This window comes from Argopecten irradians, chromosome 2 (genome assembly GCF_041381155.1).
Source record: "Argopecten irradians isolate NY chromosome 2, Ai_NY, whole genome shotgun sequence".
Taxonomy (NCBI): Eukaryota; Metazoa; Mollusca; class Bivalvia; order Pectinida; family Pectinidae; genus Argopecten; species Argopecten irradians.
In genome coordinates this window covers 34256746-34277031 of record NC_091135.1, presented here as the reverse complement: position 1 = coordinate 34277031, position 20286 = coordinate 34256746, and the positions used below count along the sequence as shown (strand labels likewise).

Sequence of the window (20286 nt, the reverse complement as noted above, 5' to 3'; positions counted from 1 at the left end):
AGAGACTCCGACCTGACCTTAATCATATATAAAATCATAATGCCCTAATCCCTGGCTATCAGCAAACAAAAAATAATGCTTATTGTTCATCGTCACCAGTGGGCCCAAATAGCCACTCATCATTTGTATTTTACGTAAAGTAGTTTGAATCAAACGAAAAATGAAACCCCCAAAAGTTTTGAGAAAACAAAATTGGAGTCATATTGTATGATGCACGAAGGTGTACCTGCTAATACCAATATTGCAGTAAAACTTGTATTTGGATGGCTGGATATATATGTGAAAAATTAACCAAACGAAATACCAAAAGTGTTGACGAATTCTCGTGATATGTGAAGTTGTACCTGCTACTACCGTTATTGCATAAAAATTTATTCGAATGTTCGTAACATATCGGTATCTGAAATTTAAATCAAACGAAATAAAAAAAAACAAAAAAAACGTTATTACATACCTTTATTCTTATATGTGATGTTCGGAGGTGAAATGTACCTGGCGCTTTTATTACTATAAAATCAGTATCTGTATTGTCGGTACATCCGGAGGTTAGTGAGTGGGATGTAGAATAGTACGCACTAAGGTGATCCTCTTACTTACTCATTATAATACCTAATGGTTCGTGCCGACTACAAACGGTACTGCACCTGTATAAATCTGTACCATAGGCTCTATCTACCTTAGTTGTAAGCTCCGATAGATGCGTTTGATTGATATTATATCTTTGAATGAGGAATCGTTCTTTGAAATCACTTTAACAATTAATATCAACGATACACTTAATATAAACTCTATCTTCTGTCAAGTTTTTTAACACTCAAACAAAAAAACCCACTGTGTCATTAACTAATTGATGTGTTGCTTTGCAGATAAGCGTGTAGTGTGTATGTTGCACGACAGCGAAGGAAATGAAGGGTGACACCTTTTACCTTAGGGTCAGCTGCATATTGTTGCTAAAACATTCCATTTTTTCTGGGTTCATGGTAATTTCAGGGGTCAATGGTCAAAATATGTAAATTGATGTTGACATTGTTTCAAGTCTTAATGCAGTTTTTGCTTTCAAATTATGAGTTTGTATTCCAGATTGGACAATTGAGACAATGAATCAGATAATAGGTGGACAATTGTAGTCACAATGATCTACACGTTCAGATAATAGGTGGACAATTGTAGTCACAATGATCTACACGTTCAGATAATAGGTGGACAATTGTAGTCACAATGATCTACACGTTCAGATAATAGGTGGACAATTGTAGTCACAATGATCTACACGTTCAGATAATAGGTGGGCAATTGTAGTCACAATGATCTACACGTTCAGATAATAGGTGGACAATTGTAGTCACAATGATCTACACGTTCAGATAATAGGTGGACAATTGTAGTCACAATGATCTACACGTTCAGATAATAGGTGGACAATTGTAGTCACAATGATCTACACGTTCAGATAATAGGTGGACAATTGTAGTCACAATGATCTACACGTTCAGATAATAGGTGGACAATTGTAGTCACAATGATCTACACGTTCAGATAATAGGTGGACAATTGTAGTCACAATGATCTACACGTTCAGATAATAGGTGGACAATTGTAGTCACAATGATCTACACGTGAGATAATGGTGGACAATTGAAGTCACAATGATCTACACGTTCAGATAATAGGTGGACAATTGTAAGTCACAATGATCTACACGTTCAGATAATAGGTGGACAATTGTAGTCACAATGATCTACACGTTCAGATAATAGGTGGACAATTGTAGTCACAATGATCTACACGTTCAGATAATAGGTGGACAATTGTAGTCACAATGATCTACACGTTCAGATAATTGGTGGACAATTGAGTCACGATCTACAGTTAGATAATAGGTGGACAATTGTAGTCACAATGATCTACACGTTCAGATAATAGTGGACAATTGTAGTCACAATGATCTACACGTTCAGATAATAGGTGGACAATTGTAGTCACAATGATCTACACGTTCAGATAATAGGTGGACAATTGTAGTCACAATGATCTACACGTTCAGATAATAGGTGGACAATTGTAGTCACAATGATCTACACGTTCAGATAATAGGTGGACAATTGTAGTCACAATGATCTACACGTTCAGATAATAGGTGGGACAATTGTAGTCACAATGATCTACACGTTCAGATAATAGGTGGACAATTGTAGTCACAATGATCACACGTTACATATGTGGCAATGTCACAATGATCTAATTCAGATAATAGGTGGACAATTGTAGTCACAATGATCTACACGTTCAGATAATAGGTGGACAATTGTAGTCACAATGATCTACACGTTCAGATAATAGGTGGACAATTGTAGTCACAATGATCTACACGTTCAGATAATAGGTGGACAATTGTAGTCACAATGATCTACACGTTCAGATAATAGGTGGACAATTGTAGTCACAATGATCTACACGTTCAGATAATAGGTGGACAATGTGAAGTCACAATGATCTACACGTTCAGATAACAGGTGGACAATTGTAGTCACAATGATCTACACGTTCAGATAATAGGTGGACAATTGAAGTCACAATGATCTACACGTTCAGATAATAGGTGGACAATTGTAGTCACAATGATCTACACGTTCAGATAATAGGTGGACAATTGTAGTCACAATGATCTACACGTTCAGATAATAGGTGGACAATTGTAGTCACAATGATCTACACAAGTTCAGTATAATAGGTGGACAATTGAAGTCACAATGATCTACACGTTCAGATAATGGACAATGAGTCACAATGATCTACAACCGTTCAGATAATAGGTGGACAATTGTGAGTCACAATGATTGATCTACACGTTCAGATAACAGGTGGACAATTGAAGTCACAATGATCTACACGTTCAGATAATAGGTGGACAATTGAAGTCACAATGATCTACACGTTCAGATAATAGGTGGACAATTGAAGTCACAATGATCTACACGTTCAGATAACAGGTGGACAATTGAAGTCACAATGATCTACACGTTCAGATAATAGGTGGACAATTGAAGTCACAATGATCTACACGTTCAGATAATAGGTGGACAATTGAAGTCACAATGATCTACACGTTCAGATAACAGGTGGACAATTGAAGTCACAATGATCTACACGTTCAGATAATAGGTGGACAATTGAAGTCACAATGATCTACACGTTCAGATAACAGGTGGACAATTGAAGTCACAATGACTACACGTTCAGATAATAGGTGGACAATTGAAGTCACAATGATCTACACGTTCAGATAATAGGTGGACAATTGAAGTCACAATGATCTACACGTTCAGATAATAGGTGGACAATTGAAGTCACAATGATCTACACGTTCAGATAATAGGTGGACAATTGAAGTCACAATGATCTACACGTTCAGATAATAGGTGGACAATTGAAGTCACAATGATCTACACGTTCAGATAATAGGTGGACAATTGTAGTCACAATGATCTACACGTTCAGATAATTAGGTGGACAATTGAAGTCACAATGATCAACACGTTCAGATAATAGGTGGACAATTGAAGTCACAATGATCTACAATGTACACACGTGGTTAAGTATTAGTTCTATTTCTAAAATAAAAAAAAAAAACACTGAAATTATTTATTCTACAACGATTTGATAGCTAGACATCAATTGATGTTTAGTACTGCACGTGGGCCTTGATATGAACTGGTTAAGATGAATATATCCTAGTAGGGTCATATGGACTGGGTTATGGAGAAAAACCCCAATATAAGCAAGTTCACATGAAGTTTAAAGCAACAATAACCTTATTTTATATCATACTACCTTAAAAAGATAGGAATGCAAATATTGTTTTCAATGACCACTGCTGCTTTTCATCTTGAATATTGAATTTGTTTTTGTTGGTATTTTTAGGTTTAGCAAATGTATTCGTAACCACCATTCTGTTATTTGTTTTTCAATTAAGAAATACATACCGTCTGTTTTAGGTTGAAATTAACTGTTTGGTAAGGCGTTTGTGTTTATAATATAGCAAGGCAATAGTAAGCAATATCGTATATAATTTAATGTAAACTTTATTTTATTCATTCATTATAAGTCATACAAAACAAAAACAATCAAATAGATATAACATGAAATGGATTCAGAAACAAGTGTTAACACTTATGTTAATCCGTCTCCATTTAAGACTCATCAGTTCTGCGCCGTAATTAAGTGGGAAAATGAATATGAAATTTAGTTATTCGGAAATAAAGAGATAAAAAGGGGGAGAGAATAAGAGAGATTGCCAATGCCATTATTCACTTTAAATAAATACAACTGTGAAACGATAACTACAGAAGTGAATCATGGAATCAAACGAATCTCTTTAATTTGACGTTCGGTAATTATTAAAACACTACTTTATCTATATCATAACTAATTAGTTGTGGGTTCTTCGGGTTATCATTAAACAGTGTGTGTGCATTCTGATGAATATGGAAACATTAAGGAAAAATGGTCTTAAAATGGCTTTAACGAAATCATCAGACATAAAAACGTGTCAAAATAGAAACAAACAACGATCGTGTGTTTATGATTTATAGGAAGTACTATCGACATGGATAATTATTGATAAGTACTTATATTTTGTTGATCATTGGGTGACACTTCCCAGTAGTGGTATAGCATAACGGTATCGTGATATAAACACGTTTTCTACGTTAATCAATCATTTAATGAAATTTTAAGGCTTCTAAATAGCCTAAATTGAAAAACAAAAATGGAAAATGGCCAATACATAATTCATTTCTGATTTATATCAACGATTTACCAATAACTCTGAATACTCGTACCAAATTCTTTGCAGACGACACAAAAATATATGGTTGTAGTGATAGACCTGACGTCACAGAAAAAAAATCAGTCAAATTTAGAAAATTGATGTGCTTGGTCAGAAATTTGGCAGCTACAATTCAACACCGACAAATGTAAAAACTCATTTTGGACACAGGAATAAAAAAAAAACTTTTATAGTTTGATGGACAATAATAATATACCTAAGGATCTTGAAAATGTTCAAAGTGAAAAGGACCTTGGAGTTACCTTCGACAGTGAGCTGAAATTCTTCATGTAGCTAGCAGTACCAAAAATGCCAACAAATTGCTGGGAATGATAAAACGTACATTCAACGTCATTGAAAAGCATATGATCGTAACACTTTATAGATCGCTTATCAGGCTACAAATGGAATATGCAGTGACAGTTTTGAATCCTATGTTAAAAAAGATATCATTGAGTTTGAAAATGTCCAAAGAAGAGCCACCAAGCAAATACAAGGACTAAAAGACATACCGTATCTAGAAAGACTTAAGATATTCCTACACTGCAATATAGAAGACTTCGTTGTGACTTGATCCAAGTATTCAGAATACTAAACGGAATAGACATCACTAGTGAGGCCTCAGGAGGACTTCTACACCTACAGAATAACAATAGAACAAGGGGTCACAGCAAGAAACTGATCAAACAACAAACCAGACTAAGAAGCAGACAACTCATTTGCAATAAGAGTGGTAAATCCGTGGAACAGTTTACATGTACCTACGTATGTGGTTAAATCTACGAATATCAACATATTCAAATCCAACCTGAATAAGGCCTGGAAAGATCAGCCAATAAAATTTACGCATGGCTGCTACTGACTGAATATACACTCCATAGTATATATCAGTTACAGAAATTACGTCAAAAGATGACGTTACGATCACCGTTAGGTGGGACTATTTTAGGTAAATCGTTCTATACCCACGGCGTTTTGGGATCTCAAAATCGCCGTATTGCAACATGTTCAAGGAGTGAAAATGGAAGAAAACACAAAAGAAAAATATAACGGCTCTTGATGTCTTCGTTAGTACAAAAATACTTTATCAAAGCAATGTCAACTTGTCTGATTGGAAGAAAGGTTCAGCACATCCGCTTTATTTGGAACACCGAGGCCAGATTGTTCTCACGAGACACACGCGCTAGAACAGATCGATAGCAATCCAATCACTTACATGGGAAATCTATCACGCGACCCAGTGATAACAAACCCTGTACAGATTTGTCCGAAGGTCATTATCATATTGACTTAGCTATAGCAGGTAAATATGATTTAAAAATTAATATGATTGGCCTACTGGTTTTGTATAATGCAGTATTACGTCTGTAAATAGCGACTGTAGTTAGCTGAATGATTTAATAATATATCACCATACTAGAAAGAAAATCAGATTGGTTTAAACTGAGAGCCTCCGGCGGAGGCTGCTCCTTTTTGTGATAAATTATAAAAACAGCTAGATCCGAGACGGTTGAATGTTTTCTTTACGAAAAGGTAATCAAGTATTGTGTGTTTTGTATTAACGCTTCAGGCCATTGCGTGGAGAACTTAATGTTGTTTGGAGAAGAAATAAAATGGAATACTTGTCTTAAAATATACTCTAATTTACCTGGAGATCGATACTGTATATCTAGAATGTCCCAATCATCACATATTCTGTACACAGTAAACCTCTATGTATGGACACTGTTGGAGTCTTATTGGACAATTATCGAGTTAGCAAATGATGTAGCCATGCGCCTGCCTCGCCATACTACAACAACACCTCATTTGTAATAGTAGTTGTAGTAGACTTCAATCGACAGCCGCATGTTGCAACATTGCCAGCATCCATCTCGGCCATAACAGTACTTGGTGCCTTCAGCTGCTACCATCATCCATTTCAAGGATTCATTTTAGTTTAAAGTTTTATTCATGAATTCATCCTGATGGAACGCCTTATGAAACAGCTAACACTTGAGAGGGTATGTAATTAAGTGTTAAGGTTTGTTTTATTATTTATTTATTTTTCTATGATATTTTTTTTTTTTTGGGGGGGGGGGGGGGGGGGGGGTCAAATCGATTAATAACATGCACATTTTCTTTACCAAACTGTGATTGCTTAAATATTTTCAAATTCGAAAATAGTTAAGGAAAATCTTTTCTTGTGTATTTCAATTAATGAAAGTAAAATGTTTATGTCGGTTTATGTTTGTGTTTTTTTTATTGTATTGTTTTATTGGCAATTAAGTTCATTTAAGGCCCAATTATTATATTTAAAACGTTAACAACATTAGACTGATAAAGGCTTGAACTGGATTCGTGCTAATTATTTTCTGGTCTTGTCCACAGTGCGTGAGATCTATATCAAACTTATTGATGGCTTATATGCTTATATGCTTAGTCTTTAAGCACATCACGTGTATGTTGAGTTTAGTGAGTGCGATCGATATCAATTTGTATTTTGTGTTATACACGTAGCTACCTATTGAGACTTTAAGACAACGACTGTGAACATCTGTCTTGCATACAAATTCAAATTTTAAAGGCAAAAGTCTATTTCGTATGGTAATGACATTATTATACAATTCCGCTTTAGATACCGAATATCAAAAACAAATCACACTTCTACATTGAGAGATATCGTCACTGGATTATACTATGTTGTTATCTACAAAAATGTTAATTGCAATAAATACCTGTTAATCGAATGCGCCATTATTGATTTGTATCTGTCGTCTTACCAGCATCTTTACTTGTTGCAAGTCGCTGAATACAACTTGAATAGTTGATAAATACTCACTAATCGGCTCAAAGTTTTTCTCTTTTAATGCAGGAAGAGAACCAGAATAAACGCTCATCACGAAACCCCAAAACAAAACAATGTCAACGTAGACATTGCGTAAAAATAGAACTTTACAAAATGAAAACTTTAAAGATTACGATCGTAGTACTTGTACCTAAGATCGTTGCTATAAATGCTGTTTTGCTATGATGTTAGCAGGTATTTACATATATTTATACTGTAGGAATAGTGGGTGTACGTATAATAATACTGCTATAGCGGCAGTAGATAAACTACTATCGCTAAAGGCGCAGAAGCTATTCTGCTATCGTTGGGTTAGCATATATACTGTTATTGTTGAAGAGGCTACAGGTATACTGCTATCTTAAAGAGACAGCAGCTATACTACTACATATGTGTTAGGGGTAGTATGTATACTGTTAGTGTTATCGAGGCTGCAGGTATACCGTTATATTGAAGAGATAACAGCTATACTGCTACTGTATTTTATAAGGACAACCGATATACTGTTATGGTTATAGATGCTGCAGGTATACTGCTATCTTAAAGAGACAGCAGCTATACTGCTACATATGTGTTAGGGGTAGTATATATATACTGTTAGTGTTATCGAGGCTGCATGTATACTGTTACCTTAAAGAGACAGCAGCTATACTGCTGCATATGTTTTAGGTAGGGGTAGTATGTATACTGTTAGTGTTATCGAGGCTGCAGGTATACCGTTATATTGAAGAGATAACAGCTATACTGCTACCGTATTTTATAAGGACAACCGATATACTGTTATGGTTATAGATGCTGCAGGTATACTGTTATTTTATAAAGACAGCAGCTATACATACTGCTACCGTATTTTATAAGGACGACCGATATACTGTTATGGTTATAGATGCTGCAGGTATACTGTTATTTTATAAAGACAGCAGCTATACATACTGCTACCGTATGTTGTAGGTATAGCAGATATAGAGACAACAGTTAGATACAGGAGAAGATACTATAATTTAGGGGCAATAGGTGTAGAACAGATACACACATAAAAACTTAAACGTATTTTTGTTTGTTTGCTTATTAAGTTACTTTAAATTTGTAACAAAACAAAATGTAGGTTTAAAAATACATGTTGGTTTATCTGATTCCGAGGTTGATAAGACGCAAACTCTCACAGCACTAACCTGAAACAAATTCCGTATGGTGTACTCCCATTCAACGCCAACAATATTAAACCGTTCCTGTTCTCTAAGTAGCACCAGTCATAATGAGTAAATTGTTAACTCCCCTTTCCTGCACTTGCGTGATGATAGAGGGAAAATATCGCTCTCCATGATCAAGAACATGTATTTACTTTTAACTGAAGACTAGTAAATCTCCACAATCATATGAGAAGTACATTTTGGTTGATGTATTATTCTTAAACCGGATATGAATGTTTTGTGTTAAAATTCCTGTGTATAACGTCAAAGATGCCATGTTCAAATGAGTTCACACAGACATAAAAGGTAATATGAATTAAGGGAGTTATTGCCCCTTACAGACAAAGATGAGCCAATATCTGTTTGATGTTATGGTTAATGATTGGACCAGAAGGATTTATGTCGGCTAAGAACAACTCCTTGAGATTTATTGCATGTAACTATAGATGTTGGTGTGCGGTATGCTATACAGGGTTGATATTGCTAGGCAACCAAATAAATGTCCCTAAAGGATCACGCGGCGCTGTCTTAAACCATGTTGAAATCGATGACGAGTGCTATGAAGGAAATTCGACACTAGTTCTACCGATACATACAGCATGCGATCACGTATTTGTTAGGAATTTTAACACAAAACATTCAGTTAAACAAACATTGTTTACTTTTACCATTCATAATAAATACAAATATATTGATTTGTAAAGGTAAATATTTGGCTTTTATCTTGCATGTTTACAACCTATAAGTTATTAAGCCGAAAGCATAATCTGTTAAGGTTTTCATCGATTCGAAAAGACAAATGCTCTGTAGCTTTGAGAGTGATTAAGATCTCTATTTATTATATGATAGTTCAGCATTTATCAAAGACAAATACAGCAAAACTTAACTAAGCATTACATAGTTTTATAACTGTTTGACTGTCTTGCGTTGTCTATAGCACTGTGACCAACATCTCGTCAAATTGTCCGATATGTCTTGTTGTTGTGATAGATTGTGCATATCAGAATGAATTATAATTGTGTACGTCATTTACAGTGTTGAGTTATTAAGAAACATATATATATATTTCGATCTAATTGTCTAAATATCTCTACAGTATAATATAAAAAATTTCAAACAATATAACAAGTCAATACACCGGATATAACCGCGAAAATAATATCTTTACCAGGGGGACTATATCGTAAGCACAAAAAAATCGCAATTTTTTTTTATTAAAATGTTGACCCACGAAAATAATAAACTTAACGATATTATAAAACCCATTTAACATTACATTGATGTTCGATATAATATGGAATTGCAAAACAGAAAGTGTGTCAGATAAATGTATTGAGGAAGTTTACCGATGTCTATGGTGGGGTCCTGGCCTTTACTGTTGATACAGTATGTGGTGGAGTGTTACATTCAAAGGTTGTCAAAACAATGCTATTGACGTCACTGCTCTTCAAAATGTCAGCTACACAGACAAATCAATTTACAATAAATAGTGTTTTATGGACACACTTGCTAAAGGCAATACATAAATATTAAAAGTACTGCTATACAAGAGAACGAGAGGAGCAAGATTTGTAACTTGACCGAAAAGATTTTGTTTCAATAAACTAGTTTCAGAATTGTAGTTCTTTGTTACCCCGGTCAAATAAAATATGATCAGTGGCCATTTACAACACCTGTGATATTTTGCTGAAATTATAATAACTGCACAAGCGACATCTATCATCGTTTGTCATTGGATTGTCAATTATTGTTAAATAACGAGCAAAAAAATACTAGTGTTTAATTCTTCGCAAGATTTGATAAATATAGCAAAATGCGATGGTCAGAATTGAGCAGTTTCATTCAATACATACATTTTTACTGCACGAGTAACTTGAAATCAAGTAATTTACTTTTGAAAATGGTCTTAGTTAGTATTATTCTTTCATACCTACACGTGTAATACTGGCTGGTCTAGGGCAATACACTCATGTCGCCTGAGGCTGTATTGCATGGCTACCCATGCAATAAAGCCTCGTGACGTCACGGCGTCAACACAATCTCTATTTCCTCGGTAAAATTTTAACATTTTTTTTTCAGAGAATTGACTGGTTTTACTATAAAAGATGCGTTTTACTATAAAAGATGCAAGCAACGGAATTTGTGTTGAAAATATCACGTAATTTTTCATGTATGGAAATTGACTTCAAGCCGTGGATTTCTTCGAATTTATTTCAAAATGGCGGCATATTATAGTTGTAAAATTGCAATAAAACGTCGTGGTATGAAAGAAAAATACTCTTTCATAAGTGGATATGAAGGATAGGGATATCCTACCCTCGGGATCACAAAATGTTGTAAAACCATCGGCAAGCCTCGGGTTTTACTACATTTTGTGACCCTCGGGTAGAATATCCCTATCCTTCATATCCACATATGAAAGAGTCTTATAATCTTTCCCTATTGTTTTGAACCATTATTGTTCTCTTCTCCCGTTGTCACATTGTGACATACGCGTGACTTTCGTTAAATTTTATTTTATAGGAAAACGAAAGCATCCTTCAGAGGTATTCTTCAAATCAAGTTCAAGGTAAGTTATGACGTCACAATCATTATTGTTTGCTAATTGACATGACATATATTTATCACGTTATTATCAGTGTAAAGAATGATGGTTTTTGTCATGTCATTAAAAGAAGCTTAATTGGCAATGGTCATTAAGTGGAATAAACGTTGTGCTACTGATGATGTTAATAAAATTGGTTAAGCGAGATTTACATCCACCTCACCTACTTCGATTTACTGTAAACCACTTTATATTTGCGTGTATTTAATTCGAGACTTCATCAATTTCGACAAACTCTATACCAAGAGCTTAACTACACACATTTTTGCATTCATACACATTTGAATTCATGTTTTGTATCTCGCGAGTATAAAGTGTTTGGTGGCTTTTACGTAACCGTTAGAAATAAACACATGAAAAATAGAAAGAAACATCTCTCACGTGTTTATGTTTAATTGTGTGATAAATGGAGGCAATATGGACATGGATAATCATTGATACCTATATCGTGTTGATTATTGGGTGACACTTCCCAGTAGTGATAAAGTATGACGGAATCCTGACAACATAACATCACGTTTTTAAGTTAATCAATCGGTTAATGAAACTTTTAAAAGCTCCTGAATAGCAGAAAAAATAATAATCGCTGTCAATTACTCTAAATTAAAGAAAACAACTAAACAGTAGAAATAATGAAAATTGGTAACTAAGTTAAACTCGCAATAATAAAACGTTTTACACTCTTGACAATATAAAGTGCTGGACATGTGTATGACTAAGAACACCAAGCGAAGAGGTGATATATACACTGAATGTGTGATTGGGTTTGTAGATTTCCCAAGAGTAGAATTTCAATAATATATATGGGGATATGAAATAAAATACCATATTAAGTACATATTCTGTTAAATTTTCGGATGGTGCATACCATTAAACTCATTCTAAATTAAAACGATAGTGTATTTTTGAAGCATAGTTTTTTAAAGTTACATGACGACACTCAATAGCATTTTACGTAAACCATTATAAAATCCAATTAAAAGAACATATGAATTTGGTATTGATAAGTGTGAACGTACCGAATTTGTCAAAATCAAACTTTAACAATTCCCAAAATTTTAATTTTTGTACATTGCTGTTTCATTGACTTTTCATTAGACCTCCGTGAAGCGTTTCGGTTGTTCGACAAAGATGGCGACGGGTCAATCACAACAGACGAACTGGGAACGGTGATGCGGAACCTTGGCCAATATCCTAACACAGACGAACTCAACATGATGTTGAAAGAAATAGATATCGACGGTAAGCACCAATTTTAACCTGTCTTTGTCAATTTTCTATTTCTTTAACTCAACTAATTTGCGAATTTTTCTATTTTTATTCTGTCATGAAAATTACAAACAAGAGGCCCAGAGGGCCTGTATCGCTCACTTGGTTTGTAATGCCAAGTAATGTTCTGGATACAAGTTCATTGTTTCTTTTCTGAAGGAATTTGAATATTTACCTCTAATTCCCCTATTGGCCCCCACTCTTTCTGCTCCAGGGGGTCAAAACCAAAATTTATACGAATTCTCTTAACCCCAAGGATGTTTCTGGCCAAATTTGGTTACAATCCATACAGAACTCTAGGACAAGTAACGATTTTTAGGATTTACCTCTATTTCCCCTATTGGGCCCCGCCCCTCCTGCCCCCAGGGGGGTCAGAGCCAAAATTTATACAAGTTTTGTTTCCCTTCCCCAAAGGATGTTTGTGGCCAAATTTGGTTACTATTAATGCAGAACTCTAGGACAGGTAGCGATTTATATGATTTACCTCTATTTCCCCTATAGGGCCCGCCCCTCCTACCCACGGGGGGTCAGAGCCAAATTTATACAAGTTCTGTTCCCCTTCCCCCCAAGGATGTTTCTGGCCATATTTGGTTACAATCCATCCAGAACTCTAGGACAAGTAGCGATTAATAGGATTTATTTCTATTTCCCCTACTGGGCCTCGCCTCTCCTGCCCCCGGGTGGGTCAGAACCAAAATTTATACAAGTTTTGTTCCCCTTCCCCCAAGGATGTTTCTGGCCAAATTTGGTTACAATCCATCCAGAAATCTAGGACAAGTAGCGATTTATAGGATTTACCTCTATTTCCCCTATTGGGCCCCGCCCCTCCTGCCCCCAGGTGGGTCAGAGTCAAAATTTATACAAGTTCTGTTCCCCTTCCCCCAAGGATGTTTCTGGCCAAATTTGGTTACTATTAATGCAGAACTCTAGGACAAGTAGCGATTTATAGGATTTACCTCTATTACCCCTATTGGGCCACGCCCCTCCTGCCCCAGGGGGGTCAGGGTCACCATTTATGCAAAATCTGATCCCCTTCCCATAAGGAAGTTTCTGGCCAAATTTGGTTGCAATTCATGCAGAACTCTAGGACAAGTAGCGATTTATAAGATTTACCTCTATTACCCCTATTGGGCCCCGCCCCTCCTGCCCCAGGGGGTCAGGATCACCATTTATGCAAAATCTGATCCCCTTTCCCATAAGGAAGTTTCTGGCCAAATTTGGTTGCAATCCATGCAGAACTCTAGGACAAGTAGCGATTTATAGGATTTACCTCTATTACCCCTATTGGGCCCCACCCCTCCTGCCCCAGAGGGGTCAGGGTCACCATTTATGCAAAATCTGATCCCCTTCCCCTAAGGAAGTTTCTGACCAAATTGTGTTAAAATCCATGCATTACTTTATGACAAGTAGCAATTTGAAGGAAATGTTGACGGACGGACGACGGACGGACGTACGACGGACGCCGCGCCATGGCAAAAGCTCACCGGCCCTTCGGGCCAGGTAAGCTAAAAAGTATGCTTTACGCATAAGGGGCGTTACGTAGTTCCTCTTGCAATAAATACGGTAATTTTGTTTTACAGATAGGCGGGACAAACTTCGATTATATATCACTTCGTCACTATCACTTTAAATGACATTATAATATAAATGTCAAAATACGTATTAATATTGATCAATCTGCAACTTTTGATAATCATAACACTATTCGAAATTTTATTTCAATACGTTTGTTGAAATAATTTGTCTAATAACATATATACTAGTAAAGTGGCTTCATTTAATACGCTTTTCTCTTGTAAATATGTTCGTCAAACCTAAGGCACATGAGAGAATAAAATTTGCATGTTTAAATCGTTATAGGTGATGGAACTTTCAGCTTTGAAGAGTTTGTACAGGTAATGGCTAATATGGGTGGTATAAGTGAACAGTCAGAGGAGGATGAAGAGGAAGAACTACGTCAGGCATTCAGGGTAGGTCTCAATTGGTGTCAGGTATTATTACTGAATGTAGGGTACTGTTGTACTAATTTTTTTTCACGAATGCATTTTTCGCTTTTAGAAAGGTATGGTAATGTTTGTGTGTGATTGTACAAACTTCAATCATTAATTGATAAATATAAATTGCTTTGGTTAATATATTAGTTTGGCTATATGTTTTATGACTGCAAACTGAGGGGAAATTTCACTTCAATTTACACAATTTACAATATAAAAACGGGTTAATCTTTAAATATACCTTACAACGAATTGATGGATTATATAGTCTAGGTTGACACGGAGCATTTTAAGGATGAGACTTTTAAAAAGGGAAATTATGCCTTATTATGACGTTTAGAGTATATTTACATTTTGTTTTGGTATTTTGATATGATATAAATCAAATCTAAGTTAAGTTTTCGATGATGTTTCTATTAAGTGTCAACTTACAGGGTCATAAACGATATACATGTACCACCCTTTTTTATATATTCTACAACATATAAACTTCATGATATATAAACATTTTTAATTTATTAAGCTTTCTGCAACACAGGAATATATACTAGAATTGTTTGTTATTATTTGTATTCCTACAGGTATTCGACAAAACAGGATGCGGTTACATCAGTGCTTCAGACCTAAGGGCTGTCCTACAGTGTATGGGAGAGGACCTCACTGAGGACGAAAGTATGCATCCTACTTTAAAGTCCTGTTAGGAAAATTAATGTAGAGAGAAAAAACAGAAATAATGAACTTTTTAGCTATGAACGGACGACATATATAACTGTAGTCAAAACTCCACATTTTTGTATTGTATGTTTCTGAAAACTCAAATCAAACCTTGTCATGTACCCTCATGCTATAGAGGACTGTATACTAAGATAGACAATATGTAATAATACCTCAGCTGTTTAAATATCCGGTCGGTCAGAGAAACGTATACAATAAACATATTTTTTTTACTTTGACTTATTATTGAACAATCGATAGTGATATGGTAAAAGCAAACCTAAAATCTAGACAGTTGTGTTTTACCGATTCATTGGCTTCAGTTTGTTGGCAGCAATACGTTCAAACATATTATTGCTTAAATAAAATTACTGCTGCTGAAATATGCAAAATATGAAATATATCATTAAGTGGTTTTAATACATTTAATGCTATATAAAAGTAGTTTTGTCTCCTTGTTGTTTGTAGTTGATGAGATGATAGCTGAGGTAGATATCGACGGTGACGGAAGGATAGATTTTGAAGGTATTGTTAGTCCCTCTGCCTATTTTGAAAGTATTGCGATGTGCTATAAATATATAGGCTATTCGAGAACCAATGGTCGGTTACTGCAAACAACCATTTTTACAAATTACAATTTTTAGCGTAATTTCACGAGTGCTTGAATGCGAATTAAAATACAAGGTATTAAGCGAATAATTTAACATGAATGCACTATTTTCAGACAGAGCACTTGGTCGTGAATTTATGTATTTGCGAATACGTTGAAAATAGCGAATATTGATATATGAATACATTGTACATATAACATAATATTGGACATAAATGGTTTACATTATAGAATAGTTCAAGAGGTTGTCTATTTAGAAACACACATACGAAGTAGAAACATTTTTTTTTAATGTTAGAAATAATTATTAGAGGCAAGACGTAGATTATATTATCTATATGTAATTCTTAGAAGTTAATGTACTTATGTTGCGAATAAAAATAGCACAAATATGATCGAACTTTTCAAAACATTATTATTTGGCAACTAGAATACATTCTTCGTAGCGTTTATCTTGTATTTAAGCACTAAGTGATTATATAATTTGGAAAAATATGTGATAGTATAAAGAAATACCATACATGTACAAATGTGCATTATCATTAATCTTGACATGAATATGAATCAACTTAAAACAATTACGATATAGCATAATGTAAATGAGGAAATTCACTCGAGTGATGAATTTACGCATTATAGCGCTAAAATTCCACCTAGCTTATGATTTTGTGTCTAAATATGAAACAATGTTGCAAATTGCAAAACTCATATTTCTCGCGAATAAAACAACTTCGCAAAGTGATTTCACATGCAAATCGCAAATAAACAACTTCGTGAAGTGTTTTCACATGCAAATTTCCAGGTTAACAGTATAATTTTGATATTTCCAGAATTTATTGCGTGTATGTGTGAAGACGGAGAGGACGGCAAAAAAGGACAAAACAACACTGCTGATGGAACCAAGACTACGGACAAATAAAGCATTCTGTTATTGTTAGAGTTTTATACATGTATTATACAAAGGCATGGAAGCTGTATCAAAATTATACTTATATATTGACGAGAATGGTTTAACTTTGTTATTCCACTTAACTAAAGTTAACATAACATGTATTTTGTTTGTGGGAATTTGGTCAATTTCATATTAATTTTGAAGCATTTGTTTATATTTCGCGATGGAGAATATTTTCTGTTTATTCACTGTTGCTCCTCTAATTTTAATCTATGATTTATTTAGAAAAGCGTTGTTCACACAAGAAAAGCAAATTTATAGGGCAGTAGCTCGGGTCATGAAAACCCGTTTTGGTCCCCAACGTACGGTGGAATATATCCTGGAATCTGACAGTATAAAACAATATATAAAACATAGACAGGCTAAATCATACAATGAACAATTCTATGTAGCGTTTTCGAATGGAAAACAGATGAAAAGATGGAGATAATTGGTCTAATCCAGGATAAGCGAGTTTTTAGTTTAGCTAGTATTTATAAAATGTTTACTTTGCACACAAGTTGTCGGACCACTTGTGATTAGCGTATTGGTCGCGTAATCACAGCAGAGAACCGTTGACAGGTACTGAGTTTTTGTTCTCGAATGCTATTCCAGTAAGTTTCCATGACCAAATGGTCTAGTTTTATTATTTAAAAATTTGCAGGTGGAGTGTATAAAAGAGAACTGATATCTGTGTAATACGCAACATAGTTTAGCAACTACAAGTTTTACAAGTACTTGTGACAAACACCATTCATAGAATGTTTCTTAAACATCAACAATTACAAAGATTTACATTGTACAAAGAAAAGTTAAGTCTTGCTTTCGTGTTGATTTTGTAGTTCTTATAGGAAGGTGTTTTTGCCGAAAAATACACAAAACAGATGACATTATGGAGTATTGTAATAGAATATAAAAATATTTATGTTCGTGCTAAATAACTTTCTATGAAAATGATATACTTTACAGGTATGGTATTTTATCAGGTGTTTAGTTGTGATTCTGCGACCAGAGTGTTTTAAATAGAAGACGCATCATTATATGTAAATAGAAGATTTATGTATTTTAAGTCCTGTTTATTATTTATTGTTCTTATTTTACAAATTATTGGACTCAAATTAATTATATTTCCATTTCATTAACAAATATATGTTTGTTTGTGGTGTCTTCTCATTGTTTTTATGTGCTGATGATTAACCCACTTTGTAGTATCTGTCAAGTGGATAGGGATATGTGATAGCCAAAATCGTACACGAGGGTTGAGATATCCAACTCCACTTGACAGACACTATTCATCATGAAAGAATCTTTATTATCCGTCTAAATTAATGACGTCATCGACCATGTACGCTGAGAATACGCAGAATAAACTGACCACACTATCTGATTAAGATGAAGTTGTTGATTTTCCGACATTTATGGGATAATCATGTTTAGTGTGGGGATAAAAGCATCTTACAACTATGTATCATGTATCACTTACTGTATGTGCAATAGTTTTAGCGATATTCTAATTTATCGCCCTTCGCACTCGCGTCATTGCGCTAATTCAAGAACAGCACTAAAATTTGTCAGAACACTGGTTCTGTATATTATAATTGTAAGTGCACGAATTCAAGACTGTGCCAATTAATCAAAACCCATACAAAGCGCTAAAATTTGAGTTTGCTAACATAAGAACACGTACAGTATGTAATTCAATTAACTTAGCTAGATTTTATTATATATGCATTGTATGATTACCTGATGAATGCTTATTCAAATGTGTATGTATATGAGTAGTTTGGGTTATTGAAAAGTAATGTCGCAATGGTACATGTAGCTGATAACAAATGAAATCCATAAGTTAGAACGGTTATAGTATAACAGTTCGTGATATTTCTTACGAACCAATGTAATATGTGATATCTGTAGCCATTATCTAGTAGATCCTATATATATGCAATATCACATCTTTGGGGAAAACAAATGTTATTCATTTTTATTTTGTGTATACATGTGTATTCCGTCTTTGTATATTACAGTTACCTCCCTTGCGGGTAAGTATCCATTGTGACGTCATTATTTTATGAGCGAAATTCACGCCGTTTTCTCGGAAAAGTATGACGTAATGTTCGCAAACACATGACGTCACAATCAATACATGCCTGAAAGATTTTGGCTGGTCAACCCGAGGCTTACCGAGGGTTGACGGCCAAAATCTTTCACGAGGGTTGAAATATCCCTGTCCACTTCACAGACCCATGCTTGATTCTTTTTCTCCCATACTTAGAAGAAAAACATGATGAATTTCCACTTGGTATCCAGCTTTTTCATCGCGCCATTATCGCAGGAACGTCGTTATGCGTCAAAATTGATGACGTCATCTACAATGCGCGCCGCAGTTACACCGCATGTATTGATGAAGTCACGTTATTGTCTAGCGCGTGTGAGTTGTCTTACCCCCCCCCCCCCCCCCCCCTTGTAAGATTAATAAAATCTGTTACCTGTAAGTGAACGAGATCGGGTTATCTCAGTCGAGGGCTAAGATTTTGTAACATAATCCCAACCGAGGCGTTACCGAGGCGTTAGCCGAGGTTGGGATGTTACAAAATCTTAGCCCGTGACTGAGATAACCCGATCTCGATCACTTAAAGGTAATAGATTTTTTTTCTCGCGCCTCTAAGATATAACAAAACCCATCTATATACGCGTTCCGAATGTAAAACTATCCCGTCATGGGCCTCCTGGTTCAAAGCCGATTAACCATTACATCTGCGCTTCGATTTCAGTCATTCCGCATAAAACTATAGTTCGGTTATATCAAAGACAAACGATGATCAATCGGTACATACTCAACTGTTTCATAATTAGAAACAACAACCAAACAATGCATGGTAAATCACTGAATGCACATATTTCTAATAATATTGACTATCTGACGCTTGTAACGTCACCGGTTCAAGAGTTTGACGTCACATGCGCGGACTGTTACATGAATGGCGTAAAATTCCGCCAAAATTCGCGTAAAGGTACCAGACAGATCGGACGAGATAGAAAAATCTAGCACCGGGTATCATGTGAGATTTCCCTGTCCGAGGTGCGAGAAAGAGATATCTTTTCCCTAGCAACCACGGGATATCCATGAGAAGTATGGGAGAATCATGTATCTCTGTATGCAAATACAAAACAAAAGGCACAGGTATCGTTACAAAAGATTCCATGTCTATAAACCTATATAATCAGTGCTACCTGTATATATATTGTCGATATCATAAAAAGCAGCTCTGCTCAACTCTCATTAACTATTAAATATATATATCAAAACGTGTTTTGTGT

At 35.1% G+C, this 20286-nt stretch overlaps 1 protein-coding gene across 3 annotated transcripts in view; it reads left to right on the top strand.

The window, feature by feature from the left end:
- The window catches only part of LOC138315254 (calmodulin-like), a 37371-nt gene extending 17845 nt beyond the window's left edge, over nucleotides 1–19526 (top strand). For all 3 annotated transcript variants that reach the window (XM_069256135.1, XM_069256132.1, XM_069256133.1), the window contains exons 3-8: nucleotides 11369–11414; nucleotides 12549–12692; nucleotides 14580–14689; nucleotides 15295–15385; nucleotides 15896–15952; nucleotides 16868–19526. In XM_069256135.1, the coding sequence (XP_069112236.1) occupies nucleotides 11369–11414; nucleotides 12549–12692; nucleotides 14580–14689; nucleotides 15295–15385; nucleotides 15896–15952; nucleotides 16868–16956 (537 nt within the window). In that variant the 3' untranslated portion in view covers nucleotides 16957–19526. The remainder of the gene's footprint in view (nucleotides 1–11368; nucleotides 11415–12548; nucleotides 12693–14579; nucleotides 14690–15294; nucleotides 15386–15895; nucleotides 15953–16867) is intronic.
- Nucleotides 19527–20286: the final 760 nt, after the last annotated feature.